Genomic DNA, 27,651 nt, shown 5'->3' with positions numbered 1-27,651 from the left:
TTAAGTGTTACCAGCACCTTTCAAGTAAGTGGCTCACCGCCCCTTTCCGCCGGGTATTAATCGCTTCCCCGACCAGAACTGATAGAGATAGAGCTGAGCCAATACAAACATTTGACGCGGTGTGATTATTGTAAGTATTTCCAACGTTTAATTCGTGTAACTTATTGCACCCTTGCTGTGAATAAGGCATCGCAAAGACGAAGCATGTCGGATTGTATGCGTTTCCGCATGGCGGAGTTTCGACCTGGGTTGAAGTTGTTATCCCAGTCGTTCAGAAATGGGGAGATTACGTCAATGAATGTATGTAATAACTCCCTCTGTTGCTATGTTTTCAGATGCTCTGTTGCGATTCCCTGTGCTTGTTGGCAATTGTCTGTAACGGGTCTGGACTTTTCATTGCCATGTGAAGTTATTTCCTTTGCTACGTAGTAATTTCCTTTGCTAGTCATTCTCTTGGCCAGTCGTTCAGTGCTGTGCTAATTATGTATTTTTTGAATCTGCAGCAGCGCTCACTGGCAGTGACCTGCACAATGTGCGTTACGAAGATAGATCGAGGGACTTCACTGCGTAATGAGACCGGTGGTAGATCACAAACCAAATAGGCATCATTGGGGGACCGAGGTCTGGGGTGGCATCGCTTGAACTCAACGGCCATGCAGGGCCAAAGGAGTACAAACAGCGTCCCGATGACGGTCCCACAACCAGGCATCTCCTCTCACCCTACCCACTTCTGCGACACCTTTTCACACACCCCACATTTTACAGACATGTCCAGGTTTGTCGCTTACGTCCGAGGCAGCTGTGGCACCAGAGAAAAGGCTCGCGCATTTGCTCTTCAGATGCTCTTAATGCTGGAACGTTTCGTAGAGCTCTTCGTTTCGGACCCCCAAGATCACGATCTTAGAGCGAGAGTAACGACGTTGAGAAGCACACCATGGGATAGCGATTACCGTCATGGGCCCCTGATGCCCTCACCAAGCAGCCTCTCCAGTTCAACCACCAGCACTATGGGATACAGCCTGTCCTCCTTGAAGACAAGTGCCTCCTTTACCCGTCTCCCCCTTGCGGCCATCCAGCCTGACCTAACAAACAGACATGCCATTCGTGCACCGTCAGTAGTACCCAGTGGTCACCCACACAGTCAGCAAGTCCCCAACCCCCAGTTATCTGGAAGAATCGGATGTGGAAGACGGGAGCTCGGACTTGGGTTCTGATTACGAAACTCAACGTGGATTCCACCCGATTCGGCGAGTGGATCTAGACAGCAAGATATACCACGAATTAGGTGAATTGATGAGGAGGCCTCTTAAGCCCGAGGACTCGGGTAAAGGATATGTTTACACTTTCCAGATAGAAGGCAAGTGGGGCGTCTTATCCTACTGGCTTAGTGATATTCTTGTCGATGGCCGATGATGGTTTGTCATTGCAGTCCGCTTTGATTGAGGAGGATGTGTCCAGTCAGCAGGTTTCGCTCCGATATCAATTGGAAATAAGCTCCCGTGCGCTTTTCCTGATCCGACTATCCATGCCATCCTCGCCATCATTTTGACCAATTCGATGCAGGGGAAAAACCAATGTCAGTTTTATGAACCGAATCGAAATTGTGATCCATGTAAAGAAATACATACATTTATTTGGCTCTCTCCTTTCCTTCAGGTAGTTGCCAGATGGCCGACCGATTTGTTTATCGACGGCATCATTCCAGCAGGTTGCCAACTCTTAGAACTTGGGCATTTTCTCTTAAGGAAGCCGATCCGGTTTTGGCCAAATTCAATTCTTTTCGCCCGAATGCAAGTCATGGGGCAGGTTCCAATTGAACTTGATCACGGTTGTCGTTGCGACCCTCATTGATTCGGCTAACTCTGCGCGAAATCGCGTCCTTGAATGCGACTCGGTCCCGCACAATTCAAACCACACCAATGTCCAGCAGAAAACGACCCCGGACATCGCTATATTGAGGGACTTGCTGCTATAATGCTAGACGTCTATAGGGTGCCTCAGAATACTGACGCATCTCGTTTCTGATGTCTTGAAGCAAGTATGTGCGTGAAATGAACAAATAATCATTAGAGAACAACTTGACATTCTACGCGGATGGTCCCGCCTCATGTCCTTGCGCTTTCACAGCGTTCGCGTAGTCCGTCTGCAATTGCATCATGGATAGATCGCTTAGGTGGTCTATCGTGCTTGACAGCGATGGGGAGCTTGGAGATATGAAGTTGTTCTCCGTGAAGTTGTTGCCGTTGTCAAGTATGTAGGGGGGCTCGGCATTGCCTGGCTCCTGGTTCGTGTTCTGTGTGTTACTGAACGGGTATGGTGCCTGACTCGCCACGCTGAATGTCGCTTCGTTCCAGGAGTCGCGGTGGAGTCAACTCACTCGGTGCCCAGGCCCCACCACAACTCCTGGAACGAAGCGACGTTCGGCACAGCGAGTCAGGTGCCGTACCCGTGCAGTAACACGCAGAACACGAGCTAGGAGCCAGGTAGTGCCGAGCCCCCTACATACCTGACAATGGCAACAACTTCATATCTCCAAACTCCCCATCGCTATCGAGCACAATAGAGCACCTGGGCGATTTGTTCATGATGCAATTGCAGACGGATGACGCGAACGCCATGAAAGCGCAAGGACATGAGGTGGGACCTTCCACGTAGAATGTCAACGCGCGGTAAGTTGTTCTCTAATGATTATTTGTTCGTTTCAGTGTGGCGGTTTTGTTCATTATAGTGGCACATTCCTATTCGTCAACTATTCTAAGGCCACCTCATTGACAAACCAGAAGCTCACATAGATGGAACTTCCATAAGTTGCAGTGGAGAGATAAAGCAAAAGCTTTCCCCCCTATATGGTGGAGTTCTTTAGGTGGTCGCAATAACGCGGATGAGGCACAAGTCTGGAGGGTGAGCTCAGCTGCCCTCATCTATACTAACAACAGCATGCTGAAAATCAGCCGCGTTCGTTTATTATCGCAAATTTTGGCCTTAATCCGCAACCACCTCTTGACGGACCTAGAAAGTTTCCAGTTTTTCAAATATGATGGCGAAAAATCTACAGGTCAAAGTTCCTCTCAGGTATGATGCCTGGCGAGTGACATAACATTTCTCTATATGGATCTCGTTCTGATTGCGTACTACTGTAGTGGTGGAAAGAATTTTCTCCATAATTTTGGACGGTTTTCTTGACCACCTTGAAGCAATGGCAGGCAAATCTCGCAAGGGAGAGGATATTGATGTGAGGAGTTCACCTATTGTACACGACCGATTATTTTTAGTGCTCAGGTGTCAGTTCCTCTTTCAGAGTCAGGGCAGCTGGAGCAATTGTACGTGCTACTACTACCAAGGGCCCGACGGATCATGGATTACGTAGTACTCCACTGCGTGCATCATCGTTGGTTTCTAGTATACTAGACCGTCGACTGCCATCTGGGAGGCTGCACATCAAAAAGCTGTTCGTGCCCGAGAAATTACAAGGTCAGGATGACCTTAGAAGGAGAGGTACACCTTCATTCTTCTATTGATACAGTACAGATACTAATAAGATCATAGCGTCCGACCCCTCACAAGATCGGTACTATCCATGACTGGAACGAGCAAAAGCTGTAAAGCATGGATCGAAGGTTGCTGGATAGGCACTCGTGAGGAGCTTGACGTAGCGGATCACTGATTCCACCGCCTATCGGACAGAATATTATTTTTTCCCAGTTGATGTTTTGTCACCAGGGAGGGCTCCGTCACATCGCTTTCCCAATGTCTTTGTCCCTGCTTTCTTACTCCGTTTGTGTGTTTCTGTCTTTGTGTCTCAGGCTCTTTTGTTGTATGGGTCCCGCGCGCAGATTGGAATTGCGCCCGATCGATTCCGGCTGTTCTCACTAGGAGGACATACCGCCTGATTGCGCAGCAATATGGTGGGAAAGTGCGAGTCGAAGTTAAAGCTGTATGCCTGGGCGGTTTCATTTACTTGTTTATAATGATAGAGATTCGAACTTTGTGAGAGCGCCAAGTGAGGGGATACTCGTTCTAGCTTCCTCCGTCAAGGAAAACCATAGAGTCATCACTTACGGATATACGGAATTTGTGTTGCCGGTGTCATCTCTTTCAATTGGGTTCTCGTCTGCTTGCCTCGCGTTCTCTTCTCATGTGCTCCGTGCACTTGCTTCTAAGAGCCCTGATACCCGCATGGTCCCATCTTCCCTGCTTTAGAGCACTATTGATCTTTGTCTCGGAGCGTGTCCGACCGTCTTCGATTCCTCCTATCCTCAAATCCAGTTCCCCACACTGCTACATAGTTGAACCGCTGGGCGTACGTGCTCTCAGGGCATACTCCGAAACCATTCGTCCTACGTGCGCTCCTTAATGGTGACCTGCCCCTCTGGCACTGACTGGCCTGGACCTTTCAAACATTCTGGACGATCTCACACACTTCATCCAGGCTAGGAGCTTTGTTCACTGAGCTTGAGACATGTGATTGGTCTTTTTTCATATTTTCATCGTTCCGTTCCCCCCAGATCGAGTGGACTGGACAATCGCTCCTATTTGTACACGGAACCCCCAGGCGGTCACTTGCGCATGTGCCGGGTGCCGGATCCCGGAACGGGGGTTCGGACAGGAGGGGGGGACACCTCTGTTCCGCATCCGAGCTTCTTTGAGCAATTTCGGCAGGACATGAAGTCCTGGCGCGGCAACACATCGTCCCTGGAACAATCCATCATCATGATGCATATCTTGTAGGTTCATTATTCCAGACACACCGTACCTTAATGAGTGTTTCTTTGAGGATCTAGTTGAAGAATATATATCTCAGAGGGTTGGGTCCGGTGTGAGCCCGGCCGGGATTTCACTCCGTTCTTATCGGCAAAGCGGTGGAAAGAGTTGACATCCACATAGATAGGCTGGGAATTTGAAACATGAACCTGCCTCACGCCTTATCCAAAGGCTCATGCATATCACACCGGCTCAACTTCCGGACTCCCCACGAATGCCACGCCTTTCCCTTGCAATTCATGACCTCCTCAAAAAGTACCATAGTATTGTTTGAACGTACAGCAAGTCGTTCAAAATCCAGACTCAACTAGACACGCATGGAGCACCAAATGGGGGAAAAGGACAAAGAACGAGGAGGAATGAAAGTGAAACACGAGAAACAAGAGTTGGGGGGTATGCTACAACACGTATGATACACATCGCGCTGCTCGTCATAAGAAAAAAGTCAGTGCGTCAGGTTGTGGGGATGAAGAAGGCGGAGAGGGAAAAATGGAAATTGGGGAAGTAAAAAAAAAATCGCACACGGGAAAGAAAGTCGAAAAAGTGTATAGAAAGAAAGATGGAAGTTCAAGCGAACACTGCCATTGCCATGCTGCTGTGTATCTGTATGTGTGTAATGTGTGTGCGCGTGGATGGTGGTTATGGTTGGAATGAAAAGGGAAAGAAAAAGTCACAATGAAACAATCCCAGGGAAGAAAGGTGGTAAATGTCATGGAAAGAATGAACAAGGTACAAAGAGACAGATGAGGGTAGCAAAAAAAGGCCTTTAACATGTACGAAAGGCAAAACAGTGGGGTAGAACCGAAGGTGATTGGAACAAGAAAGAGAAGTCGTTTCCGGGACAAAGTCATCAAGTTCATGAAGGGAGAATGAGAAGGTGAAAGGGAATTGTCCTTTTTTGGAGGAGGGAAGATGAGAACAGGAGAGTAATCATATCAGGGGGAGAGATACATATGCGAAGGAAGACGTGAATCAGGGAAAGAGGGGAATGTAAATTCGTGGAATCAGAGTGGGTTGGGGGGTAGATGGATGGATCGAAATCGAAGCACAAACAATCAGGGAGGGAAGAGGACTGGGGCAGGCAACCAACGAACGGAGAGACGAAAGGACAAGCCCCCAAGAACCAACCGGCGCAAGCGCACGATTGAGACTTACGATAACACTATTGGAACGGAGGAATGTAAAGCGAGGATAGGGGGGAATCATATCATGGAGGTACTAGCGATCAAGAAAGTCCCGCGGATTTCTTAAGTCGCTTTCTTGTCCGGAACATACCAAATCGCAGGCTGATCTTGAATGATTGCCATGACCTCCGCAGACCATCCGTACATGATGGGCTAGAGGGATCACCCGGGACAACTAATCAACACCTACATGAACTAACCGAGGGGAAAGCAGACTTACGTATACTCATCATGACCAAACGGAGCCGCTCCGAGTCGCAGCGACTTGTTCTTCCCATGATGACTCGGTATGTATGATCCGTCTTCACCGACAAACGACAACCCCGCTCTCGCTCTCGTCATAGTGGATAAGGGCGTGTTGGGCATAGTCGAGTCCGCCTCGACAATTTCTTCGTGCCACACCCTTCCTTGTCTAACCGTACTCTTTTCCCGATTGGCCCCTATCTTTTCCGATTTTAGCCCTTTATCATAACTACCTCCTTTCTTCTTCCTTGAAGAAGACTGTCCTCCCTTCCTGGCATGCTTTGGTCTACCACGCTGATCTTCATCCTCAAGAATGATCTCCTTGAACGGATCATCCTTCTCTCGAATGTCTAATCCAGGCATATTGAACATCGGCCCCCGTATTCCTTGTTCTGAATCAGTGCTGTGAGATGTACTCGATGGTGATGGAGGCACGGGAAGATGAGCAACGGGGACGCGGGGATATTGACCTGGTGGGAATGGTCGGTTGGCTGGTGTTCGAGGGAAAAGCGTTCCTCTTGAGAGTTCGCGACTCGGAGGTGGTCTTGATTGTAGAAGTGAAGTGGTTTGTTGATTCGTCTCTTCGTTGGCGGTGTCCATCAGTGGTGAAGCAGTGAGGTATGATGCGGTAGGCTGCTCGTCGTGTTCAGGGGGTGAAGAGGGGGCGAGTGTCCCTGCACCAACCCCCAAATCATTCATCAACGATCTCGTTGGAGAAAACCGCGTTATGGGTCCTGGGCTTGGTGTAGGTAAGGGATGAGCTCTTCTCGCTACACCTTCATCTGAATCATACGGATCCCCTTCTGCATACTCGTCCGAATCAATGTCGCCGCCGCCGCCATCGAAAGGGACGTTATTATAATCCATTGAACTATAACTTCGTCCCTTATCCACAGCAACAAATTTGTTATTAAGGTGACTTGGCCCTCGGATACCAATGCCACGGCGTCCACCAACAATTCCTCGACTTGGAGCAGAGAACGACCGTGGGGCGACGCTCGTGGCGGTGGCACGGAGAGGCAATGGCGGTAAATACGTGTCAAAGCCACGATCATTCGGGATTACGTCGTGAGGTGGAGTAGGGTAATACGAGGAAGGGTCTCGACCCGGTCGATTGCTGTGCATGGAGAGACGGGAAGGGGAAGGGGACATTGATCGATGGGAGCGGGAGGGGTAATCCATGAGATGTTCACCCCCCAGTGACCGTGATGACGAGATCCCCCAGTTCGAGGCTACTGCGAAGTTCCGGGAGTGCGCTAATGATGAGGGATGGGAGTAAGACGATGTGACATACTTCTGGTGATTCGATACAAGGGCATTTCGCTGTTGTTTTCTGAGGACGCTGGCTGTACTGTTAGGTTCCTCAGCGGATACGTAGCTCCCCTTATATTGTGGCCGTTCCTTGCTCAGAGACGACTGGCGGGGGTGACCATACAGAGAAGAGCGAGGAGAGTCAGGGGATGTGACCAGATGAGATGCAAATGGGTACTCTTCCTCGGCGCTAATGGAAATAGACGCGGAGGTGGCGTTGTTGAATTGGGTGGGTGTGGCTACTCGCGACCGGGCGCTAAATGGGGAAGCTGCTCTTGGGTAAGGCCCCGGCATGATAGCTAGATGGACACGAGGGAAGGGGAGGCCAGCCTGCGAAAAATGGGGGTTGCCCGAACATGGACGTGATAAATGAAGTGGGAAGAGTTCATTCCCCGAGATCAGTTGGACTCACTTTGAATCCAACTCAGGTCTAACAGGATGCGGGAGATGAGCGTAGACTAAAGTACGCTATATGAGACTAGAACTTGCTAGTTGGTAGTGTGCTGTGTGTGTTTGTTGTGTTGGATTGGTGTCTGTGTTCCAACCCGTCCTAAATTAGGATGGGGGGTTCAGACTCGATTCGGATGTTTCAAGTTGTATAGGCGTGTTGTGCCTGTGCTACCCCGGTGCGATAACGAATCGCACCGTCACGGTCGAGCAGGAGAAAGAAGTCCGCAAGGAATGAACGCCTACTCCTATCTAAATCTACTAGTTAGGATGAACTAGCTTGGAGAATAGGCCGCGGGAGAGTGGCGATGTTCAAGGTGACAGTGCCTTGTTGAGGGCGATTGCAGCCCCGCGGTTGACGCGGGCGCGTCTGATCGTCGGGAGAGTGATGCGACGGATGAGGAGGGGAAAGGGACTCGCAGCCCCGAAGGAGTCAGCACTTATGTAGTGGGAGATTGGATTGGATAATACAACCCCAATATGGCATTCAAACACTTTTGGGTAACAGAACCGAACCTGCCTAATGCGAAGGGAAAACCACTGTTCACTGCCTGCTATGGAAAGTCGCTCATCGCATGATATGAATATAATTTCTTTGCTTTTTCTTTCCAGACGCGGTGATTTGGCTCGTTTTGGTCAGTCCGCGCGCGCTTGCCGGCCGCGTCTATCGCTCACCAACATTCTTCCTCAGGTTGGGATACACCTCATTGGTTATTTATACACCCTGTGTGTGACTCTGCAGAAGCGCAGCAGCCCTTGCTCCCACACTCCCACGATCACTTTGACAACCTGTTCGTTGACCCTGGCTCCGCTACGGCTGCTCAGCTCAGAAAGCTCTCTCTTACCTCCATCTAAATACCGCATCAAAATATCTCATTATTTACCGCATTACCGTTTGTTGAAAGCCGATGCTGAAGCAGCACCACAACATACCTTCCTCCTATGTATTCTCATTAGACCGCCGGGAAACTGTGCCACTCCTTTCCGACGACGAGCGCAAGGCCGCTGCGCAGCACTCAGAAGCAGAGTTCCTTCGTCAGTTCCATGCGTTGCGTGAAGCACGTCGGAGGGCAAAAGCTCTCGCCGCGGGCGCCCATAGTGTCTCCCAAACCAGTGCTGGCCGTGCTGCATCCGGCTCACCAACGATCGCTATCACGACCAGCGCTCAGGCAAAGCCAGTAATATTCGTGAAAGTCACCTCACCCGTATGCAATGAAGAACCATCGAAAAAACCATTTCATTTGGATATTGTCCATCATACCATCACAAAAGAAACCGGTTCAATCATCTCCGAATACCCTAATCTTCCGTCCATTTATTCTTCACCGAGTCGTACGATTCACTCTAACTCAAAAGGGAAAGAACCGGAACGGCCTTCTCACCGCCTTGAACTACCGGTACCAGTAGTTGGACAAGAACAAGACCACGCCTCAATCACATTGACATCTAATACAGTCAACAATGTGAATCTGAATGACTTGCCTCGCGTCTCACCCGTGTCTACTTCTAATAGGGCCGCTAATGCATCATCTCCCTCTATTGGTCAGGCTATTCCAACTGACCCTGTTGATGTGAACGTACTTGAGGGGCAGGAGACCACGAAGAACAATCTTGATTCAAATGAGGCGTTGAGGCGATCGCCCCCCCCATCGTCATCGTCATCTGGTTCCGTTGCTTTTGTGCCTTGTTCAGCATTGACAAAACTGGGCAACCCTTGCCGGTGCCCAGGCAAGTTCCCCGTGCCTCCGCAACCTCCGGTTTCTTCATCAAATGCTCTTGGTCTCAATTTGGGCGGTCCCGCCCTCCCGGTGCCAATCCTTCCTCGTATAAGATAGAAAATCAAGGAGATATCGGCTCTGAACTCCGACGACAGACCGGTACTTCTCCCGATCTTGTCGATCCTAATGTCGTCAAGACGGAAGTAGAACAAGCTCAGATCCCTTCGTCATCATCATTATTGCCATGGCCATTACATTGTTTCCAACATGCACGAGCAAAAGGGTATTTGCCCCCAGAAACCCTCATAAGGAAATGTTCGGAACATCTCACGATAACGGAATGTAATCATGCCAAGGCTGTGTCTGATGGTGCGTGGATGAGGTCCAGTTTTACATATCGCCTGTCCCCGCCACAATCCCTACCCTATTCCACCCTTGACACTTGCCGCCTGCCACCTGCGGCATTGCCCAGGTACTGTGCTTCTTCGCTTCCCTCCCTCCTTGCCTTCCCTCCTTGTCCCTTTTTTGCGTCCCTTTTGTACCTATCCAAGACGCACGACGCCCCCATCCCCGACCAACCTACCAACCTCGCTCCCTTTCCTTCTGAAGTCCCTGGTCTATGATATGATTATCGGCTTAAGATTTTTGCTTATCATTTTGCTTCCGTATATGGCATCACCCACTTTTGGCAGCTTTGAGTGGATGGCTCCCTGCGACGTTGGATTGTGAGACGAGAAGACGCCTCACACGGGAAGCGACGAGACCACCTTTCGATTCGGATTACCGGGGGTACGTTTACGCCGTCGAAATTCGAGGTACGTGTTTGACAATCTTATCTTGTTCCCCACTCAAACTCACACCCATTCCCGTTGCGCCTCTATGCTCTTTCTAACCAGAGCCTACGTCCACACCTACGACGACATACACAATCAAAATTGGTTACTCAACGAACGTGTATACCAATATTGTTGTAAATTGGCAAAAGACACATCGTTCGAAGAAGGTTACACTTAGAGGATGTTGGCCTGGTGGATTAGTGTTAGATGCTGATCGAATGGATGGTCTTACGCTTAAGGAGGATATCACCAAGTCTAAAAAGTGCCGATTTTCAGCAAAACTTGCCAGTGAGTTTTGTTGTTGTTTTGTTACTTATTTCTTGTTGCATATTCGATGCTTTTTGTTGATGGTTTGTGCTTTTCATCACTTGGTGCTTGATGGACAGGATTGATCCAAATTGAGTTGTCGCCTTTGGAGACCCTGTCGAAGGAATGTACAGATTGTAAGTTCTCTTTTTTTTTCCTTGTGCTTTTTGAGACAACCCTTCTTTGTGTGTCTCATTCTCACAATGGATTGTAAATCCACATGGCGGGAGTTCTATTGATCATTTATCTTCTCCTCGGTTTCAGGCCAGAAAACACATTGCAACATGTACATTTTTGAAGAAACCCCAGAATTAGGTGACCAATCGTGGGAAGGAACCATCGTACCCGTTATCGAAAGGTGGTGTCGATATGTGAATGAGTGCATGAAGTACGAGTAATCGGACTGGGAGCTTTTTCTTCTTTCTTCTTTGTCCCTCTTCCCGCGTGCACTGTGAAGTCCGCTCGGTTGGGTTCACGTCTTTTGGGCTTTTTTTTTTCTGCTTGGAGCCGGGTTTTACGCCAGCATCAGCACCACCAGGTGGCGTGGCATTGTATATCCATGGGGGAACTACGATAGCTTGCTTACTTAGTTGACGAATCTGTATCATCTTCCTATTTTTCTTTTTCAGTCTGGGATGTCTTTGGCGTGCGATTGCTTTTCGCCTTCATGTTGCTTCCCGAGCGTCAGTTTTGTAGTATCGCCCGTTCAGCCTGCCTAGTTTAATGGCCCCCCTTATCTGTTCTTAGTATCATCTCGTTCCATGTGCTGTTTTATCCCTTTCCCACTTCATTACGACCTTCATGTCACAATATGAGATTTGGACGTTTACCTGTTGGCATCGGCCGAGGGTGCGAATGGCTTTTGGATGATATATAAAACGGGCCAAACCGAAACAGAGGGTGTTCTTGCAGGCAATGAATTGTCGCCCGTCTTTCGGAAGGGCGGCAAGGCGATCGATCAACGACGGACTTCTCATGCCCGAAAGCTCAAATTCACACATGGCAATGCGTGCACGCCGCTGCTTTATGTATATTCCAATCCTTACATATGAGAAACTTACATGTAACGGCCGAGTTGTATACATACATCCCCGATAATTCCTCGCATATAATCATGGAATGCCGTTCGGCCTGATGATATTGGAAATTCAGAAATCGGGTGTGCGCATGAGGTGTGAGCGTGTGTAGGTATAGGTAGCTCATGCCACGTTCCAGCGTCAAATGAAAACGTGCAATCATCAAATCAAAAAGGACCCTGATGAATCATCTATCGGACGTTGGTGTGATTATTACGAAGTCATAGAGAGGCTGGAGTCCTGCCCAGTTGGTGAGCATTCTGCCAAGAAACCTTCTTTTGTGTAAGCTTCGTTTCCTCAGCTAGAATTTACGTCACAGAACGGACCTTTCTTCCTCAACAGATTCCTAGTCAAAGCTAGAGAAGAACCAAAGGGTAATTCTGCTCTGTGTTCCGCGATATAATGGATGGATGCAGGAACAACGCAAAGTTGAAAATTTTAATATGCCTCTTGGTTCTCCTGCCACTTGGACGCGTTCTGATGGTGTCCGGGAAGAAACGGGTTTCTTCCATGGAGCTCTGAGTCTATTATGTAGAAGAAGGTCAATACTTGGTCGTCTGGAAGCGTCAACCCCCAGAAGACTCAAAGAAGCAGCAAGGAACCAGAAACGGTACGATAGGGTACGTTATCCACTCTTGGTCAGTCCAACCGTACACGGAGGTTTCAGTGGCAGGAAGCACAATGAATGCCGGAGCAAGCTTTCCGATCCAGCCCTTTGGCGACATCATGCATGGTGTTCGAACAGGCTGTAACATCATGATCACGAGCCAGACCATGCATGAACAAGGAATGGGTCCAGCTTGTTCCTCACAACTGGCCCATCTCTTAAAACTTGATGACCGAAACCTTTCACAGCCATGATCCCAGACCCTTTTCTCTCACCCATTGTAGTGCAGTTTCCGTCAAGTTATTCTGATAGAGGGTAACCTGCCTAAGTCCATTGTAGCTTTATTTAGGTGCTAAGGCGTGGGAATATCGTTCGATCTTAAACATCACCCCGTGGGAATTTTGGCTTGAGAGAGAGGAAAGAATTCGTCTTTGACGCCTCATGAGTTTCTCAGATTTACAGAGGGCTCGACAGCAACGACTGAAGCCCAGTCCTTCTCGTCCTGCCCATGGATCACCCGGATGGTCCGATGAACCCCAGCGGGCGTCCTCGGTGGTGGATGTGCAATCGTCGGGGGCGCTGTCACCAACTGAGGATGTCAAGCTCAACGAAGCCAATCTGGTGAAGATCAATCCTGGGATGTTCAAAGATCTTCCACCCAACGTAGAGATACGTGCAGCCAAGAACGTTGGAAGGGGTCTGTACGTGTCCAGAAATGCAGCGATAGGTTACGCCCCAGGTGAGTCGAAGATTACATGCGACGTGGAGAACATTACAATGACGCCACTGACGGATTCATGTAGGATCCGTGCTATTCTCGGCGGCTCCACACGTTCATTCCATTTCGACGAATTATCTATCAGCTTGTTGCACATACTGCAGCAATGAGTCAGATCCGAGCAAACTCAAACGGTGTAGCGACTGTAAAGTCATTTGGTACGATAGTGCAGTGCGTCAATACACATTTTCCACTAAATTAAATTACTAGATTACTCAGATCGTATGTCATCATGGCGTTGTTTTTTTTTTGGTACTTCTTCTAGTTTTGTCAAAAAAATGATTGGAAACTCCACAAAGAAGAATGTCAAGCCATCCGGAGGTGGAGAGCCTCGGCAAATGACTCCGCGGATGAAGAGCGCCCGGACTCTTTGCCTTTGCCCAACGACGCTGTACGGGGACTGGCCAGGTTACTTTGGCTGATGGGGAAAGCAGGGTTATTGAGCGCATGGGTGCGTGCTCCACGCTCCATCTCTATCGATGATACTGACTCAATGTGAAGTCTCAAGAAGTGTTTCAAATGCAATCAAGTGCGTCCAAAGCTGTGTTCTCTTGGAAGAAAATCCTTACGTCGATGATTTGGTAGATCGGACCAAATTTTCGCCGACTTCTCCAGCTCATAAGACCCTCACAAATTTTGGTCATGCACTGGCTGTCTACCTCGGCACTGATGAAGAAGAGGCATTTGGCTCAAGTGGGACCCTGAGGCGCTTCGGAATTGATTCTCCTCGCGATTTTGTGGACATCTTGTCAAAGGTGCGCCGTTTCCTGTATTCCTGTATTCCGTACTTTTGGTCATTGAAAAAAATTTACACGCACCTGCTACGTGATCAATACGGTAGTTCACAACGAACTCCGTGACGCTGACAACGCCGACGCTTTCTCCGATCGGAGTATTCGTATCGCCACTCATTGCGTTGATCAATCATTCGTGCCGGCCGAACGCCGTTATTGTATTTCCGACGGAATCGAGATCAAACGCAGTTAAGAAGGCCGAGGTCATCGCCCTTCGACCTATTGCTCCTGGGGAACAGGTTCGCACACGATCCCTGCCGCTGATCATCTCAGAATCTGATTTCGCCATCATTGTCGCTCGCAGATTCTTGCCTCTTACATTGACATTTCGCAACCTACACCCGTAAGATTACGTGAATTGAAAGAAGGTTACTTGTTCGATTGCACCTGTGAAGCGTGCGTCGGGTACTTGAGCGATTCGAGTCCCCCGGATCCAAGGGAAAGCTTGCATTGTTCCCGATGCAACACACTCACAGGGTTTGCTTATGGTAAGTCATATTGTCCTGGTGAATGATGCTTTGTTTTACGTTCGGGCTTTTTACAGGGAGTGAGAGTCGGTTATTGAAGGGTGTCGTTTCGTGCGGAGCGTGTGGAACCAGTCTTGTCGTTGACTCAACCAAGTTTTATGACGCTCTGGACGTCTCACACGAAGCTCTCCAGAAAGCGAGAAGATTCGAGTTCTCAGGTACGCCATCCCCTCATTAGATAGCCATCTTGTTGACGAGGCTATCTTCGATCACACAAGACCCTCCGAAAGCTATCAGGTACACTGCAAGTTCCCAAGCTGCCCTCGCACCATACCCACTTCACAAGTCTTCGCACCCCCTCCTAGAACTCTCTCGACTTCACGTAGCTTTGCTAATCCACGAGCTTGCATCTCTCCCAGAACCCAAATCTTTGAAAGAACAGGCATCTCGTGATACAAAAGTAGATGAAACGTGTCGTGCGGCTGCTTGTGTTGTCAGCGGCGTTTGTGATGACAGGGTGTTTGCGCTCGGACATCCTGTTAGGGGTGTGGCGCTTGCTGAGTTGGGGAAATTGCTTTGTGTGGATGTCTCTCCTGATATGCCACCTTCGAGCTCGTCTGGAAGCGAAGACCAAGTTGAGGACAGTTCTGAATTTGGGTCGGGTGATAGCTGGTCACGGATACCTAGGGGTATAGACAGGATTCATCTAGCCGTTCAAGTCCTCACGCGTGCTCGGAAGGAACTTGAGATTGGATGCGGGAAGGAGGGCGGAGATGTGGGTAATGCTATTTGGAAGATGTTGGTTGATTTGGGAAGGGAGGTTGGTGCATGGAGGAGGGTTGAGCGAAGTGACGCGTTTCAGGCTCGTGTAAATGCTGGAGGTGGGACAATGGTGGAATGATTCACCCACGCTGAACGGGACCAAGACGAGTACGGTAGGATAGTCGGATGAGTGGCACTGATAATGTGACGGGAATACGTGCTTGATCGATTGTGGGATAAGAATTATACCCCATACTGTAGGAAATAAAGAATAAATAGTATGCGACTAATGTACGAACATATAGTTAAAGAGTTGGTCGATCCTTCAGCCGAACCACTTTGCCGCCATCCAGGTCCTCACGCTTGCGCTTCCCAAGACACTCCAGACGAATATAAGCAGTGATGAGCAACTTTGACGCAGTAGGGAATTGGGCTGCCAAAGCTTCGATCTTCCGCGTTTCGATCTCCTCAAGCTTCGCAATACGTTCTGCGTGCTCCTTTCGTTGTTGTCCAAGTTCGTCATCTTTCCCTTTCAAAGCAGGTCGAAGTTGTTCGAGCTCCATTGTGACCGCTGCAAGTTTCTCTTCATCGCCGAGTCTCTGATGTTCAAGCTCCGCATCCCTCTCTGCTAGCTCGTTCAAGTGAGTTCTTCTTAGTTGGCCCAATGCTGCTTCATGATCCGATTTAACTTGGCGGAGTTCTTCCATTAGCGCGGCGACATCGATGGGATTCTCCTTGATTGGCCCAGGCTCCGTTTGAATACAAGCATCCCCTGTAAATCGTGCACTCGCGGCCGTCTGAACGGATAGATGGGAGACAGTTTTTTCGATCGTCTGTACCCCAGCTTCAGAACGCTCCGTCACCTTCAGGAGGGATTGGTTGTCAGCCTCAGTAATTGCTACGTCCTTCCCGTGTGGGATTGATTCACCACGAACGACAGAATTCGACTGATCCTCAGCTGAAGGATCTTGGAATTCTGATGTGATGGATGGCATTTCTATTGGTGGTCGCACATTACTTGCATTTGACTCCAATGATGACGTCTGCGTGCGCTATAGTGTCACTGTTCTCCCCGGGCACAGTAGATGTTACGGCTTGGGTAGGATGCTCTTGACTTGGTTCACAGGGATGAGCCAAGTCGGACGATGGCTCTACCGACGGTCCCATCCCAGCAGTTAACTTCGCAGAGGTGAGTGGACCCACTCCAGGGATGCAGATGACGCCTAAATCAGATGACTGGGAGGGCACTGCATCAGAAGAGGGGAAGGTGCAAATCCCTGATCACAGCTATTGAAGGGATCAGTGAGTCTTGGAGTGAGGTGGGATTCGATGAAATGCCCGCAGCGGTTGAGAGAAATTTCGCGACTCCCTTCTGCAAGGAATCTGTATCTGTGATTGGTACATAGTGTGCGCATTCGGGACTTGCAGACACAAATGGAGTCCAAGTACTTGATTGAGGAATATCGCTCGAAGTCACGGCGTGCAAAGGAAGCCCCAGTGATTTCGTTTTCATCTGACCCTCTTGAGTTGCATCTATCATGGATTCATCCTGAGGCTGGCCACCTGATACTTCAACAGTCAGGGGTGTAGAGTCCCCGCTCCCAGACGCAGTCAGGATAAGTGAGGTGGTACAAGGCGAGAGCACAGTAGGGATTGAAGGAGATGACTTGACCGATGTATATATACTGTCAGTGGTGGGGCAGCATTAGACGCTAACTTGGGTTGCAGAAGGTCCTGAGCTTTGGAAGGGTACGTGCGACGCCAATGGGGAGTCTATAACAGAAAGGCTGAGCTTGTCACGATGCAGGAGGCATGCTTACATGGATTGATCTTCAGAGTACCATGAAAAGCGAGGATTTACTTCGCTCCTCAGACTGGGGCAAAATGTAGTATGGCCCGACCGCAACGTCGTTAAACTAGCGAGCGAAAGATGACACCTAAGTACAATAAACCCAACATCACACTGAGGGAAAAGATTCCATGACAAAATCATGCAGATGTGAGGATTTCGTGGAAAATCTTGGCAAGGGGTAAGATTTTCCGTGACAGGATTAGGGTCCCAGGTTATCTAAAATCCTGCATGAGGATTTTATCATCAAAACTTGTATCTCGGAATTTAAGGATCCGGATCCAAACCTGAGCCCGAAACGGATGGATGGATTCATTCGGTCCGTGCCGTGGTGGGCTGGTTTGCTTCCGTTGGGATTTTTTTTTTGGGTGTTTCCCCATATGGACCCATGTAACCCGGCCCTTTCCGCCATTCATTATTTCGCATCCCCAAAATTCAAATCACCTGCCAGCTCCTGTCACGTTTCTTCGTTTGGTTCGATTTCGGCTTTCTCCCCTTCCTTGCTCTCTCCCTCCCCCCCCACCAACCAATGGATGGATGGATGTATTCATTTTAAAGTACGTAACCGTGCCTATCGGCATATGCCGTACTATAGTGACTCGGGTGAAAAAAGTTTGGAGAACATAAGGATGTGAAGAAAGGAATTTGTGTGACCTAGGAAGTATGAGACATCGAGTAATCAATGGTGTGAAGGAGAATAAAGTGAGATGAAACAATAACACATAAAGGGGCATGCGACCCCTGCACTGAGATTGAACAACGGGTGAGGGAGAATGGAGGTGGGAAGAGGTTGTATAGAGCCAAAGAAAAGGACACGCGACCCCCAGTGTTGGGGTCGCATGTTTTGCTGCTGTGTGCCTATGGTTAAGTCAATGTTTGAGTGCGCGGTTCTTGCGGGTGGGTGAGTTGGAGGGTGCTTTCACGGGTTTATGTCACGGTAGGCTGGTGAATGTTCCAGTGGCAGCGAAAGGCGATGGGTGTTGGTGGCATCTTGCTCATGCTTGTTGAATAAAGGCATGTGGCAGATAGGCCTTTGGTAGAAAGGGTAGTGGAGAGAAATGAAAGTGTTGGGGTGACAGCAGGACTTGAACCTGCATTCCTTGCAGTCAACTTTTTGTCGGCATATGGGGCTATCGTTGGCGCTACCACTATCGCGCCTCATCACTAAGAGGTAGTGGAGAGAAAGATGAATCGGAAGGGTGTTGGGGTGATGGCAGGACTTGAACCTGCACTCCTCCGGCCTGCCCATGGACTTATGGAGGCTACCATTGGCGCTACTACTATTGCACCTCACCAACCCAAAAGGTAGTGGAGAAGAGAAAAAGAAGGAAGGGTTGGGGTGACGGTGGGACTTGAACCCACAGTCCTCTGGCCAGTCCCGTCTGGGCTTACGGAGGTCACCATTGGCGTTGCCACTGTCGCGCTCGTCATCCCAAAAAGGTAGTGGTGAGAAGAAAAAGGAAGGGTTGGCTTGACGGCGGGACATGCACCCATGCTCTTGCATCTCTCCAGCCAGTGCGGCTCTGGGCTTATGGGGTTGCGGTTGATTGGCATTACCACGGTGGCCACGTCATCCTCCCTTCAGATGTTAGAGGCCTAATTAGTTTTAAACAGGGGCACCGCGTGAAGGTTTAGGCCCGTGCCGGGTGTTCGCTGTGGTAGCAGAACTCCCCCTCGACTGACATCCATCGTCGAGGCCCCCCACCAACCAATATTCAATCTTCACGGTCACGTTGCAGTCACGTTCTCGTTGCAGAATGCACGGCCACGGCCAGCTCCGCTCACCAGCTCATGCCGCCTGCGCCTGGCCTCGCCTCACTGACGGAGTAAGTACTTGCGGCAGCACGAGAGTGAAGACAAGTGAGTGCGGTGCACTCTTTCTTTCCCTTTCTCCATTACCTTTTTTTTTTTTTTGTTTTTTCTCTCACTGACGATCGATCTCTGCCGTTCCCCAGGGCTGGGCTGTAGCCATCCCCTCCCCCGCTCCCCGAACGTGCTGTATCTCCCTCGCCCACAACATCCCATCCTCGCGGTTTCGGACAAAGCTGATGGCGTTGGATTCGCTCGTGGGCCGTGCCGTCCCATTTGGAGGAGCGGTTGGGAGAACATGCAAATTGCGCGCACGGCCCCTTTCTGACGCTTCGCCGCCGCCGTCGTCGTCGATCCCATTCTGCTCGACTCGAGCCCCGCTCTCGAATGGATGGTTTTTGAGTCATACGGTGAGATGTTACTATCCGTGCCTGGATTTTTTTTTTTGCTCATTTTCCGTGAGCGTCTTTGTCGACCTCCAGTCCAGTAGAAAGCGATGACAAAAATTCGGTGAAATTTCCCACTGGGTTACCCTGCTCGAACGCTTTCAGATACCATCGGTCCCGTCCCCAACGGTTGGTTTTTGAGCCAGGTACGCGCCATGAGATTTCCTAGCCATTCCCGGATTTTCTCACTGATTTTTCGCGAATGTCTTTGTCCACCATGGGAGCAAACCGACGATGGAAATCGACGAAAATATCTATTGGAATCCCCTACTGGAGTGCTTTCGGATGCCATCAGTCACGTCCCCAACAGATGGTTTTTGAGCCAGGTACGCGCCGTGAGATTTCCTAGCCATGCCCGGATTTTCTCGCTGATTTTTCGCGAATGTCTTTGTCCACCATTGAGGAAGGAAAACCGACGATAAAAATCGACGAAAATATTCATTGGAATCCCCTACTCGAGGGCTTTCGGACGCCACCGGTCACGTCCCCAACGGATGAGTTTTGAGAGAGGCATGGGCCGTGAGATTCCCTGGCCGTGCCCGAATTCTCTCGCTGATATTTCGCGAATGTCTTTGTCGGCCCCGGGAGAAAACGATACAAAAATCAGCAAAAATATCCCCTGGGTTTTCCTACTCGAGCGCTTTCGGACACTGTCGGTCCCGTCTCCAACGGATGGTTTTCAGAGGATGTATGGGCCGTGAGGTTTTCTAGCCATGCACAGATCTCTTCGCTGATCTCTCGCGAATGGTATGTGTGATCTGACTGGGAAGAGCAATATAATCATTGTGAAATGACACTTAGGTACATTCAGTGGTGTAATTTTCCACTCTTACGACTCTTGATGGTGCCGTCTCTTTTCCCTTCCACTCCAATCTTTTCAAGTGCAGTACCGAAATTGTCGCTCATCTTCAGTCCATAGTGTTTCAGGAACTCCGCCTCACCCATTCTGTACAGTGGGGAAGTGTTAGTGTTAGTGGATATTTAGTCACCAAAAGGAGAAGAGAAGGAAGAGACTACAGACTCATCATATTTCTGGCCAACACGACGGTGCTTGCCATATGTCACTCCATGTGTGCTCGAGTGCTTGCCAGTGTACCATTCCCGCTTCCAGTTCTTCAGTGGCACTCGGAGCTCATTCTCATCCCCATGCAGCCATTGTTTAATGGCATCCTTAAGTGTGCGGACTGGGGGAATGGTGGTGTGCTCAGCACCCGGAGCGGGTCGGCCATCATCATCGTGGTGCTCCTGGGGCCGACTGGAGCCTGATGGAGGGTGGGATAGAGACTGGGCAAGTGGAGAGGAAGCGACGGGGCCGGGGGGGGAAGGGGGGGAGCAGCACTGGGTAAGGTTGGCTGTGGCCACATTGACTGAGTGGGTCCTCCTGGCTGAACTGTTAGGGACGTATGATCCATTACTGAGCAGACATACCAGTAACATGGTGGTGGAAGGCAACAGGGTGAGGAGGAATAAGATAGCCTATCGTGTGCCTGAGTTGATCCAGTGAGACTTGGAATGAAGCAAATCTGTCATCAATGCTTCGGAGCCCATGCCTGAAGTGGTGCATGTGTTCCTCATACCGGCCCATGCGTTCCTCAAAACGGCCCATGTATTCACCCAGGTGGCCAAACTGAGAGCGGGCTTCTTCTGCAGTCATTGCTTTGAGTTGCGACATCGCTCCATTTTGAGACTCTAAGTTGTCAATGTGAACCGGGGCAAGTGAGTCGCCATAGTTTGTTTCTGTGGTGATCAGCATATCCATAGCATATTTGAGGAGTGTAGATGGCTGGAATATTGTGAGAGCCTTGGGAATGTGGATGAGATAACGGTGTAGACTCACATTTTCTCCAGGTGCCCACCCACCCCACCACTGGCACTGATGAAGTGGCCACCTTCTGAAAACCGGTGCAAGAGCAAACCAGTACTGAAGACCACCATGCCTGAAGCAGTGTGATGTCAGTCTGTCAGTTTCCAGTTGCGCTTGCCTTCCATAATAGGCAAGAAGATCATTAACGGTGGTGGTTGAGAGCGTTGAATTCCAGTGAATGTCATGAGAACGGTGGGAGCAGGAGGGAAAGAGGGGATAGTGAGGCTTCAAGGGTTTTCCACTGCAATATCGCAGAGAAAGAAACTGAGTCCAGTGCCTCACATGGCAATATGCATCAAGCTCCGGAGTCACATTGGGTCCGTCATGCTGGGAAAATGTGTCCATGCCATAGAGGGGATAGATATTATACCGTGTCCCTATAAACTCGGACTCAGACCAGCAATAGACTGATGGCCACTGGATTTAGTTTACCTTGGCAGCCAGACTCATCACTATGGTTCTGTTTTTGCCAGCCCTTGCGGTTAACCAGGGTGATGCGCAGGTGTGGAAGGTTGTGACTGACTTCCTCGTGTCCCCAATCAAGATGCTGAATAAGGATTGAAGTGAGCTCTTCATTCCTATGTTGAAAGTTGAAATATGAATAAAGGGTTGGTACAGCAGAGATGTAGGTACCTTGTCCATAGAGTCCAGCCCAAAGATGTTAGTGTACACAACATGAGGTGGGAGCGGATGTTGTCACGTTGTTTAAGGGTGAAGGACTTGCTGGGAATACTAGGGTCAAGAGCCTTGCTAATCAGGTCTGGAGGACATTGAGTAGCAGTGACAGCCTGAATAGCCTTAATGTCGCTAATCTGGATTGCCCTTGCATGATTCCGGATAGTTCCCTCAGATGCGCGCAAATTCTTCACAGATTTGACAAGGTCAATGATCAGACTGGATTCACATGGGTTTCCCTGGCACTTTTCAGGATAAGGGTGCGGATGCCAAGTGCCCTCAAATCCTCTAGAGGGGAATCAGAAATGATCACTTCACTTCGTAAATTTTATGTTGCTACTCACAGTTTCCTGAAGTGCCACTTGAATGCGGAGCGGAGTATGTCTACAGTTGAGACAGACTTGTTCTGATCAGTAGCGCGGAATGTGATGTATGCAGCCAGTAGTTTGGCAGTAATTTCCACAGGTTTGTCGAAGGCAAGGAGAGCATCCTTGTGTTGAAAGAGATATGCCTCCGGATTTGGATCCTCAGGGGATGACAACAGTGGGTTACTGTACTTGAGGCAATTCTCTTCCAACCACTTCTTGGCATTGGTTATTGCTGAGCTATAGTTCCGTTGCGTGGAAGTGGACTGGAGGTGTGTATCTATCAATTCCAGTGCAGAAGTGGGGCCTGACCCCAGCTCAGAGTGCGGAGCCAGCTTCTTCCGCACATTTGAAGTTGCATGCTTCAGCAGATGACATCCCTTCTTAACTTTGGGCATAGTGGGTGAAAGTACTAGGATGGATGGGCAGTTATGAGCCAGCGTCGGCACCGAGTTTCACGTGTCACATCAAAGCACAGGCTGATAGTGAGGGACACAGCACCCAGGGATTGCATCCCTTAATCCTTTCATACCATTGGGGCAGCCGGAGTCCAACGAGGATTTCACTATCCATCAAAGATGCATCAATTGCCTGAAGCGGGTTGACATTGACAGGTTGGCGATAGGGTGGGCATCCTTGAACGAGTCGCACACACCACACACAGTTATGTTACTATCTACATGAAGACTATGGAATGGCCTGACAACGGAGCAGGGGGAAATGGGATTTGAGGACCAGATATTTCATCCTTGTATCCGAACGGATCAGATACACCTGAGTCAATAATGAATCCAAGAGATGACATGCTCATTACAGATTCTCCATGACTGGGGCACAGTCCATCACCAAGAATCTAGCCTCCCACTTGGACTCCATGAAGTTGCAGGAGAATTGCGACCCCAACCACCTATTCTGGCCATGGAGCGAACTGAGTGCATCGGTTGCACAGCAAGAGATCCACCACGGTTTTGCTTGGGTCCCTTAAGAAGGAATTGTGCAGTCCCAGTGGGGGACAAAGCTGGTGAGCGGAGCTGCCGTGGCCGTGCGTGTGATTTGCATGTTCCCCCAACCACTCTTCCAAATGGGATGGGACGGCGTTTGAAAGCCCACAAGCGAATCCAATGCCATCAGCTTCATCTGAAATGGCGAGGATGGGATGTTATGGGCGAGGGAGATACAGCATGTCCGGGATGGCCACAGTCCTGGGGAACGGCAGAGATCAATTGTCAGCAAGAGAAAAGACAAAAAAGAAAGAGATGGAGAAAGAGCGCGCCACACTCACTGTACTCTCATGCAGCACCGCTAGGCTGGGCTGCCGCAAGTACTCCGTCAGCGAAGCAAGACGAGGCGCAGGCGGCATGAGCTGAGTCGGGGGAAAGATATGGGGTGGTCGGACTGAGTATGGACGCGGATGAGATCGAAGCCGGTTGAGACGACCCTTGCAAGATGCTCGATGTCTGTGTACCAGCGACAGTGGCTAATATGGGGGGTTAACGAAAGGGTGGATTAACATGCGAGTGCCCAAATAGCACTTACTGCCTCGGCCTTGCTTCTCTTTGTCTTTGCTGTCCTTTCCTAAGCCTATAGTCCACTTCTTTTTCTCGCACTCCTTTTCGGAATCAATGCTGGCGCGGGGTTTTGTCTCCCTATCATTCTTTTGCAGTGCCTTTGTGCCGTTCATGCAGTCACCTTGATAGAGTCGAGAGCGACATGAGGAGGTGACGAGGGATAGGGCAGGAGAGGGTGAAGAATGGATGTGTCCAGTTTAGCACCGAAATAGGGAATGGGTGGTGAGAGGGAAGGATCAGTGAGATCTGGCGAGCGAGCTTGCGGGAGAATGTGAGGGTCGTCATGTTGCTCTACAGTCCATCCGTCCGCCTGCGGAATATCCAAAACGGACACATACAGTAGCACTTATGATGTTGGAGGGGTCCGGCATCACGTCAAAACCGAGTTCATCATTAGATGGGGTTGAGTCCATGAATACATGAGATGTCGCTCGAAGGCAGTCGCTGAGGCACACCATTCGCACATGGGGATGATGAGTCGAGGAGGAAGTGGAGGTGGAGGTGGAACAGTGGCTGCGTAACCAAAGGGATTACGTCTGCTGGGCTTGATGATCCGGCCGAGACTGGACATTGAAGGGATACTTGCTAGTGAGCTGCTGTGGGAATGGCCCGACGATGGAATGGCATATGCCAAACTGTCCGGATAGCCGGCAGAGTGAGTCTGGGTGCGAACCTCCGTGGGCGACTCTGATGCGGAGCCAGGGGGGAGTGTCTGGAGCGATGGTTGTCAATACAATGGAACCATGGTTCGGAAAGAGAAGCAAAGCCAGCGCATCGAAGAAGAGGGAAAATCGTAGAAAATGAAGTGACTTACGTGAGATCCAGAATTAATGTTAACAGCAGAGTGATATGGCGAATCATGCGTGCTCAAATGATGAGAAGCATAAGAATTAGAATGATGTATTCCAGGGTGTGCGCCGCCGGTAGTTCCACTGGTCCCATTCACACCGTTCCCACCGGCACCAGTTCCAGAATGACTCAAAGGAGAAGGGTAGCTCGAGGAAGGGTTACCAGCTTCTCTATGGCCCTCACTTCCACTTGAATGGGGATGTGAATGCGAATGCGGTTGGGGAGGTTGAGGGTAATCTGTTGGTGAAAACAATACCACAGGCCCCTCCGTCTGCCCGCCATAGATGCCATACCCATTCATTCCCTTCCCATTGCTCATAGGGACACCATATCCGCCTACGGCAACTCCAACACTGACACCAGTGGTAGTGGTGGCACCAACACCATGAGAGAAGACATTGCACCATATGTTGCTCCATGTCCCGGATACGGATCACCCCCAGCCCTTTCAGAAACCAGATGAAGTGTTATACTCCCCCCATTTCCAGCGCCTCCAGTTCCATACGAACCACCCAACCCCGTAGCACCATCAGGACTAGCGGGAGGGGTAGGGGTATAAATCTCCCTATCCCTCTTCGTCGTTGCTCGAATCACACTCCCATTGGCACCCCGATTCATCAAGTTGGCATCATTGTTCATCATAGGTTGCTAATGCGGCATTAGCAACTGCCATTTGAGCTCGTTTGTTGTGGGAAGTTCGTCGGGATCGAGGAGAAAGATGAATGCGGAAACTATTTTAGAGGAAAGGGTATCACTCCATTTAATATCCAGGTGGTGTGTATGTGGTTATGGGGGCCAGACTGATAGTCGAATGGGTGTGGGTGAAAGGTAAATGAAGAGGGAAAAGGGAAAGAAGTATTTCGTATGAGAACGATCGATGAACAGATTGATGCAGAGACAAACGTGTTTGGCACGGAATAGGGATGTCAGGATGAGAGTGAGTTTTTTTTGGTTTGATGGAGAGTGGCATGCGTGGGTAAACGGAAGCAAGACCAGGCCGCAGATATGTAGGTCGATGGATCGTCAGGGAAGAGAAGTAGTCATAGTCACGAGATTGGTCGTTGAGATCTAGTGGGATAAAGAAAAACACATTGGTCAGAAATGCCCCAGTACAAGCGCACACACACAAGTGGAAAGGTCATACTCACTGTTGCTGCAAGTTATTTTGCCTCGAACATCTTGTTTCACAACCTGGGAAAGGGCATTTGTGATTCCTTTCGCCCGTGTGGACGCAGGTGTGACGGCAAGATGTCCACTGGTGGTAAACGCCTTGGAGCACGTCGTGCAAACATGATTACGCTTCGTCTCGGTCGCAGTGGCATGACCGGTTCCTCCATTTGGTAAAGCGTGTGGTTGTGGTGGTTGTGGAACAAGGGAAGTTTGGTTTGTGGTTGGGGTGGCAGGGGAGAGGAGTTGCTGATGTTGAATGGATGATTGTGCAGGCGCAGAGGCAGTGTATGTCCTGCGGCAGCTGCCGCAGAAGACGTCGTGGTTGGAGTGCCCATCGCTGAGTGAACAAGGGTGATTTAAGGGATACTTGATGGTGATGAGGGGCGCCAGATGTAGGTGTAGCCGAAGGAGTACCATTAGCGGTCGTCGGGGCCAGACCCAAATGAACGACAGCAGCATTATTAACATCATCGTTGAGCAGAGAAACTACCCTTCCATCTTCCGACAAACATGGGCTCGGCGGTGGATGAAGACTTTGTATTCATCGTGTTTAAACCTTCTGCCACTGCACCAGTAACGACAGCGGAGGAGGCCTGCTCTGAAAATAGAATTGCGATTTCTCAGAATCCGTCGATTTTCTGCCCTTTGCCTTTCGCTCCCTGGGATTGGAGTCATCAACGTTCAGAGAGAAGTCGGTAGCTTGAGAGATGCTTCATGAATGACCGTTATCAGTGGTCGTGTAGCCAAAGGGATTGCGTCTGCAGGCTTGATGATTCGGCCGAGACTGGACATTGAAGGGATGCTTGCTAGTGAGTCGCTGTGGGAATGACCTAACGACGGAGCAGGGGGCAATGGGATTTGAGGACCAGCTATTTCATCCCAGTATCCGAACGGATCAGATACACCTGAATCGATAATGGATCCAAGAGATGAAATGCTCATTACGGATTCTCCACGACTGTGGCCACTATGGGATGGGGCACAGTATGTGACTGAGAATCTAGCCTCCTGCTTGGACTCCGTATCAGATTCCAATGAGATACAGCGCTCCCTTTATTTTGGGAGGACGAGGGTGGACGAGGGAAAGGTTTAATGTCACCAAGGCACACATTGAAGCATCCAAATCTTCGAGAAGCTCAATTTCGTGAGCACTTAAGTTACTCGTCTCAGTGTTTGTGCGAGAGTGAAGTCCCTAAAAATGCATTACAGATGAAATGTTTGATGCATGGTTGAGTGAAAATACCTTCATTGGGGGAACGGTGATGTTTAACGGCGTTGTTGGCTTGCCAAACTGGAAGCCTCCATTCAGCTCCCCAGTTCGATTCTGCATCGAAAATTATGCATCAAATACCATCCCAAACCAAAACGCATGTCTAAACAAGGACTCACGAGGTTGGCCTTAGGTTCCACGGGGAGCTCCCAGTCCAGTGAGACAGGGGAAATTGCGTGCGACTCTGACGCAGAGCCAGAATCAGAAAGGAATACTTGCGGTGTCTTGAAAGCCTCTTCCAACTGCTCTACGAAGCTGAGTCGCACACCACCTTGATTCAGACGGTTAAGTTCACCGGTGAAGTCGAAGCTCTTCTTGCCAGTGTCGTCCTCACGCATATGGTCGCCTTCTTCATCTGAATATGTTGGCTCATAACTGATCCCAGACGGCGCAGTAATCGTTAGGGAAAAATGAGGGCCTGGTAATGAACCAGCAGAGGAGTTCGAGTCCGATGTTGTAACTGGTAGAGACAAGTGATCGGACAAAGGCGACTCAG

At 49.8% G+C, this 27,651-nt stretch overlaps 13 protein-coding genes across 13 annotated transcripts; 4 read left to right on the top strand and 9 right to left on the bottom strand.

Moving 5' to 3' along the window:
- Positions 1 to 609: 609 nt before the first annotated feature.
- On the top strand, positions 610 to 1,343 carry EI90DRAFT_3071075 (uncharacterized protein). Its single transcript, XM_039061274.1, has one exon. The coding sequence runs from the start codon at positions 654 to 656 to the stop codon at positions 1,212 to 1,214; it is 561 nt and encodes a 186-aa protein (XP_038912615.1). The 5' UTR covers positions 610 to 653; the 3' UTR covers positions 1,215 to 1,343.
- A 553-nt stretch (positions 1,344 to 1,896) lies between these two features.
- On the bottom strand, positions 1,897 to 2,634 carry EI90DRAFT_3291479 (uncharacterized protein; the record flags this gene model as incomplete). Its single annotated transcript, XM_039067279.1, has 4 exons — positions 1,897 to 2,343; positions 2,378 to 2,403; positions 2,507 to 2,547; positions 2,569 to 2,634. 4 exons carry the CDS (start codon positions 2,632 to 2,634, stop codon positions 2,087 to 2,089), a joined length of 390 nt encoding a protein of 129 aa, XP_038912614.1. The 3' UTR covers positions 1,897 to 2,086.
- Positions 2,635 to 2,722: 88 nt separating this feature from the next.
- On the bottom strand, positions 2,723 to 3,320 carry EI90DRAFT_3071070 (uncharacterized protein; the record flags this gene model as incomplete). The annotated part of the gene is made up of 4 exons (XM_039061273.1): positions 2,723 to 2,901; positions 3,014 to 3,084; positions 3,141 to 3,232; positions 3,299 to 3,320. Coding segments are annotated over 2 exons (156 nt in total), but the record flags the coding sequence as incomplete, so codon positions are not given.
- A 239-nt stretch (positions 3,321 to 3,559) lies between these two features.
- Positions 3,560 to 4,185, bottom strand: EI90DRAFT_3071067 (uncharacterized protein; the record flags this gene model as incomplete). The annotated part of the gene is made up of 2 exons (XM_039061272.1): positions 4,060 to 4,185; positions 3,560 to 3,923 (listed from the first exon to the last, which is right to left on the bottom strand). Coding segments are annotated over exons 1-2 (187 nt in total), but the record flags the coding sequence as incomplete, so codon positions are not given.
- Positions 4,186 to 4,545: 360 nt separating this feature from the next.
- On the bottom strand, positions 4,546 to 4,724 carry EI90DRAFT_3071064 (uncharacterized protein; the record flags this gene model as incomplete). Its single annotated transcript, XM_039061271.1, has 1 exon — positions 4,546 to 4,724. A coding segment is annotated over exon 1 (163 nt), but the record flags the coding sequence as incomplete, so codon positions are not given.
- A 1,079-nt stretch (positions 4,725 to 5,803) lies between these two features.
- On the bottom strand, positions 5,804 to 8,160 carry EI90DRAFT_1977267 (uncharacterized protein). Its single transcript, XM_039052393.1, has 3 exons — positions 7,989 to 8,160; positions 6,166 to 7,929; positions 5,804 to 6,098 (listed from the first exon to the last, which is right to left on the bottom strand). The coding sequence occupies exons 2-3, from the start codon at positions 7,791 to 7,793 to the stop codon at positions 5,987 to 5,989; spliced, it is 1,740 nt and encodes a 579-aa protein (XP_038912610.1). The 5' UTR covers positions 7,794 to 7,929; positions 7,989 to 8,160; the 3' UTR covers positions 5,804 to 5,986.
- Positions 8,161 to 8,632: 472 nt separating this feature from the next.
- Positions 8,633 to 10,086, top strand: EI90DRAFT_1977348 (uncharacterized protein). The gene has a single exon (XM_039052394.1). The coding sequence runs from the start codon at positions 8,855 to 8,857 to the stop codon at positions 9,779 to 9,781; it is 927 nt and encodes a 308-aa protein (XP_038912609.1). The 5' UTR covers positions 8,633 to 8,854; the 3' UTR covers positions 9,782 to 10,086.
- EI90DRAFT_1977173 (uncharacterized protein) lies at positions 9,912 to 11,686 on the top strand. Its single transcript, XM_039052392.1, has 5 exons — positions 9,912 to 10,279; positions 10,357 to 10,479; positions 10,561 to 10,788; positions 10,887 to 10,943; positions 11,071 to 11,686. Exons 1-5 carry the CDS (start codon positions 10,042 to 10,044, stop codon positions 11,202 to 11,204), a joined length of 780 nt encoding a protein of 259 aa, XP_038912608.1. The 5' UTR covers positions 9,912 to 10,041; the 3' UTR covers positions 11,205 to 11,686.
- A 1,244-nt stretch (positions 11,687 to 12,930) lies between these two features.
- On the top strand, positions 12,931 to 15,429 carry EI90DRAFT_2930900 (uncharacterized protein; the record flags this gene model as incomplete). The annotated part of the gene is made up of 9 exons (XM_039055030.1): positions 12,931 to 13,216; positions 13,293 to 13,438; positions 13,533 to 13,718; positions 13,769 to 13,796; positions 13,853 to 14,022; positions 14,109 to 14,300; positions 14,366 to 14,553; positions 14,616 to 14,746; positions 14,807 to 15,429. The coding sequence occupies 9 exons, from the start codon at positions 12,931 to 12,933 to the stop codon at positions 15,427 to 15,429; spliced, it is 1,950 nt and encodes a 649-aa protein (XP_038912607.1).
- Positions 15,430 to 15,571: 142 nt separating this feature from the next.
- On the bottom strand, positions 15,572 to 16,466 carry EI90DRAFT_3071054 (uncharacterized protein). The gene is made up of 2 exons (XM_039061270.1): positions 16,219 to 16,466; positions 15,572 to 16,153 (listed from the first exon to the last, which is right to left on the bottom strand). Exon 2 carries the CDS (start codon positions 15,995 to 15,997, stop codon positions 15,596 to 15,598), a length of 402 nt encoding a protein of 133 aa, XP_038912606.1. The 5' UTR covers positions 15,998 to 16,153; positions 16,219 to 16,466; the 3' UTR covers positions 15,572 to 15,595.
- A 3,909-nt stretch (positions 16,467 to 20,375) lies between these two features.
- Positions 20,376 to 22,789, bottom strand: EI90DRAFT_3156699 (uncharacterized protein; the record flags this gene model as incomplete). The annotated part of the gene is made up of 6 exons (XM_039066070.1): positions 22,278 to 22,789; positions 21,892 to 22,221; positions 21,691 to 21,836; positions 21,255 to 21,331; positions 20,823 to 21,195; positions 20,376 to 20,656 (listed from the first exon to the last, which is right to left on the bottom strand). The coding sequence occupies exons 1-6, from the start codon at positions 22,694 to 22,696 to the stop codon at positions 20,376 to 20,378; spliced, it is 1,626 nt and encodes a 541-aa protein (XP_038912605.1). The 5' UTR covers positions 22,697 to 22,789.
- Positions 22,790 to 23,279: 490 nt separating this feature from the next.
- Positions 23,280 to 25,354, bottom strand: EI90DRAFT_3231078 (uncharacterized protein; the record flags this gene model as incomplete). The annotated part of the gene is made up of 8 exons (XM_039066501.1): positions 23,280 to 23,435; positions 23,581 to 23,693; positions 23,835 to 23,964; positions 23,988 to 24,176; positions 24,205 to 24,211; positions 24,322 to 24,578; positions 24,681 to 25,051; positions 25,120 to 25,354. 8 exons carry the CDS (start codon positions 25,352 to 25,354, stop codon positions 23,280 to 23,282), a joined length of 1,458 nt encoding a protein of 485 aa, XP_038912604.1.
- A 1,081-nt stretch (positions 25,355 to 26,435) lies between these two features.
- On the bottom strand, positions 26,436 to 27,586 carry EI90DRAFT_3231074 (uncharacterized protein; the record flags this gene model as incomplete). The annotated part of the gene is made up of 5 exons (XM_039066500.1): positions 26,436 to 26,584; positions 26,716 to 26,852; positions 26,995 to 27,077; positions 27,129 to 27,209; positions 27,275 to 27,586. Coding segments are annotated over 5 exons (762 nt in total), but the record flags the coding sequence as incomplete, so codon positions are not given.
- Positions 27,587 to 27,651: the final 65 nt, after the last annotated feature.

This window comes from Cantharellus anzutake (genome assembly GCF_015039405.1).
Source record: "Cantharellus anzutake strain C23 chromosome Unknown EI90scaffold_48, whole genome shotgun sequence".
Lineage (NCBI taxonomy): Eukaryota > Fungi > Basidiomycota > Agaricomycetes > Cantharellales > Hydnaceae > Cantharellus > Cantharellus anzutake.
Note: the sequence above shows the minus strand (reverse complement) of the source record. Positions and strands in the feature narration are given on the sequence as shown.